The following is a 4,181-nucleotide window of genomic DNA, read 5'->3' as shown; positions in this document are numbered from 1 at the left end:
TGCAAACTAGTACAGTATTTCTGAGTTGCTTATGTTGCTTTTTTAGGTATTATCGAGAAAATTTAAATGTATTGTATTGCATGTAAAAACTTGATATTGTGTAATTGTAGCTTGTTTTGATTTGATTAAACCATTTGGTGGCAGTATAACACCAGTAACTCGCTCTCAGCAGGAAATGATGGCGAATGAAACCACTATAACAAACTGCACGCTCCCAAATGCTTCAACTCTCAAAATGTTTCCACCTCTGCTCACTTCTGCTGCTGCATTCTGTCTGTATTTTTCACGTAAGATTCAGATTATCACATCTTTATGAAATCTTCTCTTGCAAACGTGTAAACTTAATTTTCTTAGTTCTAATTTGTCTTCACTTGTATTCAGTATTTTTAGTCCTGCTTGATGTTATGAAGTTTAATGGAAGTTGAGATTTGTTCCAATCCTTCTTTAGTCAACTTTTAGACCAGGTTCATCTCATATGTTTTGTGCATATACAAGAATGCCATTTACAGGGATTGGAGATTTTCACAGCATTTCTACAACTACATTTTAATATGTCTTTTTATCTCCACAGATCTAGCGATGGCTGTTAAATTCCAGCAGTCTTCCTCGATAATAGCAAACCAAAATGCTAGCGTGTCCATAGAGTGTAGCCATGATGACAGTTCCCTCACTGTTATGCTCTGGTACCAGCACCGGCCAGATACTCGGTCTATGATGTTGATTGGATACACTTATGCAATAAATACAAACTATGAGAATGAACTTGAAAAGCAGTTTAAGATGGAGAGAACCACCCTGCTGAATGGCTCTCTCACAGTGCTCAGTGCAAGCCCCTCGCACTCGGCTGTGTACTTCTGTGCAGCAAGTATCACAGTGATGAGGGGTAGAGTCACTCCCAGCTAAAAACCTACTGCACACAGCAAAAGACATACTGTGGCAACATTTCAATGTCCAAGCATCAAACACTACTCATCTAATACATTTATTAATACAGTTTCTGTACTATTGTATTTCATTGACTGTGGAAGTTTATTCAACCAGACAAAACTCATTTGGACCACGAGCTGGCCCTGCACCAAACACAAGATACGGTTTCAAAAATGGTTTGATTAAGCAGCAAATACAAAACTTAGAATGATTATTATTTATGCTCATGCGCATAGGCAAACAGCAGTATTGACAGTACAATTACTAGCTTGACTGTAACCAACACCCTCTGCAATAAAATGCTTCTACTATAACAGGTGTCACTGCTGCTACTACAATTATTCTTAAAATGTAGTTTTATATTTGTTTTACTTTGTCTATAAAATGTTTAAATTATATGCAGTACTTGCTGGCTGCAGTGGGTGGAGTCAGAAACGCTTTAAGATTTCTCCTTTGAAGAACAGATTTGTGTCTCAGTAGTGAAAAGGTGAAGTTGGAGAATGTTTCCACATTTGACTGGACTGTTTCTCATCTTTTCATGTAGGCCTGATGTTTTTTTAATACTATTTACAAAATGTATTGACTTAGTTACATTTTATTTCTGTAATGTTTTTAATGTATGTATATTTACAGATGCTACAGCGATCATTTTTGATCCATCCTCACCAAAGACAGTGCACCAAAATACAAGCGTTGAAATAAACTGTCACCATGATGATAATAATATGGAAATCATGCTTTGGTACAAACAACTCCAGAACGGACAGTTGAAGTTAATAGTTTACAGCTACATCGGCTTCTCTCCAGACTTTGAGGAAGATTTTCAAGAGAATTTTGGTATAAAGAGACCAGACACTCAGACAGGAACTCTGAGCATCTTCAATGTAACACTTTCTGACTCTGCAACGTATTTCTGCGCTGCCAGAACACAGTGATACAGGATAAGACCACTCCCAGCTCAAAACCTCTCACACAAACAAACATGAGCTTTAACTGCCACTGTATGAGCTGAGTTCACCATCTCCATCTTATAAATCCAAATGAACGATGTAATGACACTTGGAACACATCAAAAACACATCACAATTTTATGAAAAATATTTAGACCATGACCAAATATTTGACTATGCAAATCCTCTCTCAGGTGTGTTCATTAGCGAAATGTGCAAAAGGTTATGTTGAGTTAAAGACATTTCACCTCTCAGCAACTGACTGACATTTGTATTCAATTTACAGTCCAATTACAAAACTCAAAGTACTGAATAAAAACAAAAGAAGGAAAAAGTTTTATATTTTAAGAAATTTGATGATAGAATGATATTATCCATTAGAGAAGCAAAGTAGGATCAAATATGGTAAATAGAAAAGCCTACTGCCTTGGCTTATGATGAATATGTCTGTGATTAAACAAGAAAACCAATACTGACATAAAAGGACACAATAATATTCAAATACACACAGATTTGATTTCACAGAGGGGAAGACGGTGAACTGAAGTTTTAAGATGTTGTCCTTTTAGGCCCCTCCCTCAGCCCTCAACAAATCAAAAGCTAACTCCATTATTTCACATTCAGACAGGACATGGAAAAGTCATCTAGTTATTTGTTAAAAATGTCCAATAAGCTCTAAGTTGCCTCTTGCCTGTGGTTGGACTTGTTTTCACTTTCTTTTTAAGTAATGTTCATTTTTGCTCACAATATATTTTGAAATTGTTTTTGAACTTTAAATATATATCTTTATGTTTTTACCTTCCAGATGCAGCAGCTATAACATTTGACCCATCTGATCCCAGGATAGTTAAAGACTTCCACTGAAGTACAGATCAAGTGCCACCATGATGACAGTGGTATGAAACGTAATGCTTTGGTACAAACAACTGCACGATGGACAGATTAAGTTAATCGTATACAGCTACACTGTCGGTGACCCTGCCTTTGAGAAAGACTTTAAGAAAAGGTTTGCGATGAGGAGAACAGACATTCAGACAGGAGCTCTGATCATCTCCAAGTGGAACCCAATGACTCGGCGACGTATTCTGTGCTGCCAGTACACAGTGATGTGGTTAATATGAGTCGGATACTAAAACCTGCTCCTGGATCTCATTTAAAGCCACAGGCACATGTTAAAACTGAGAGCATTTAACTAGAGCAATGGCAATGTTGTTTCAGTAATTTACCATCTCACAGCTATTGACACTTTGCAGCTGATGTCATCAACATTCTCTAGGGGTGTGAAGTTAAATGGAGGCACTGCTCTGTCTGAAACTCTGTTTCCTCAAATGAGACTTTAACCTTTGTTTTAACATAATATGACCTGAGATCTGGAATTTAGTTGGAACTTTCAATCTATTTTGTATTTCCTTCTTGGGATTTCTTAAAATCTTGAAACTTTGTTATTTTTCCCCGTTTATTTGCAAAAAAAAAAAAAAAAAAAAAAAAAAAGGACATCTGACCAGCAAGACATAACTTTACATCTGACATTCAATCCATCATTTCCAGGAGTGAAAAATTGCAACAAAATTTAACAATTGTATCATTATTGTAATTATAGAATGTTTTTACAAATAAAATAAAAAAGAAAGTAAAGCAGGGATGAAATATAAAGGACTGAAAATAAATAAACAATAATAGTAATAATCCAAAACTACACACACACACATAATATATATATATATATATTATATATATATATATATATATAAACAAAAAAAATAAACAAAACCAAAAACAAAAGTACAGGTAAAATTAGTCAGTGTTCCTTTCATTGAGAGGTTGTTTGTAGACCCTCAAAATAATGAGGCCTCTAAAAACTGCAGTGTGGTTTCTCTTAAAAGTATCATTTTTTTTTTTTTTTCAAAAAACACATTATGTCTCTTATACATTTAACAAAACTAGGTGGAGATTGTTGTTTCCAATTAAGTAAAATGACTCTTCTTGCAATGAGTGAAGTAGAAGACATAACATCCCATGCTCCCAAATATATCACTTAAAGGCTTTGTCAAAAATCTTTTTATGCTTCAAAAATATCAGACCAGAAGGGGGCAGGTTTAGCACATGACCAGAAACATGTATGTGATCAGCTGGCTGGCCTCTACAGTGAGGACATGAGGGATCTGCATTAAGATACATGTCTGCCAGACTTGCATTGGTAAGGTGAGCTCTTAAAACCACATTCAGCTGTATAAGACCATGCCGCGCACAGACGAGGATCCATGTATAGGCTTAAGAGAGGCCTCCCACATCTCATCTATCACG

At 35.8% G+C, this 4,181-nt stretch overlaps 1 protein-coding gene across 1 annotated transcript in view; it reads left to right on the top strand.

Moving 5' to 3' along the window:
* Positions 1-257: 257 nt before the first annotated feature.
* LOC117390863 (M1-specific T cell receptor beta chain-like) overlaps positions 258-4,181 on the top strand; it is a 13,341-nt gene continuing 9,417 nt past the window's right edge. Inside the window, exons 1-3 of the mRNA XM_055231260.1 lie at positions 258-287; positions 572-865; positions 1,561-1,811. Coding sequence (XP_055087235.1) covers positions 580-865; positions 1,561-1,811 — 537 coding nt within the window. The 5' untranslated portion in view covers positions 258-287; positions 572-579. The remainder of the gene's footprint in view (positions 288-571; positions 866-1,560; positions 1,812-4,181) is intronic.

This window comes from Periophthalmus magnuspinnatus, chromosome 22 (genome assembly GCF_009829125.3).
Source record: "Periophthalmus magnuspinnatus isolate fPerMag1 chromosome 22, fPerMag1.2.pri, whole genome shotgun sequence".
NCBI lineage: Eukaryota > Metazoa > Chordata > Actinopteri > Gobiiformes > Gobiidae > Periophthalmus > Periophthalmus magnuspinnatus.
The sequence above is the reverse complement of the archived record's forward strand: the minus strand, read 5'-3'. Positions and strand labels throughout refer to the sequence as shown.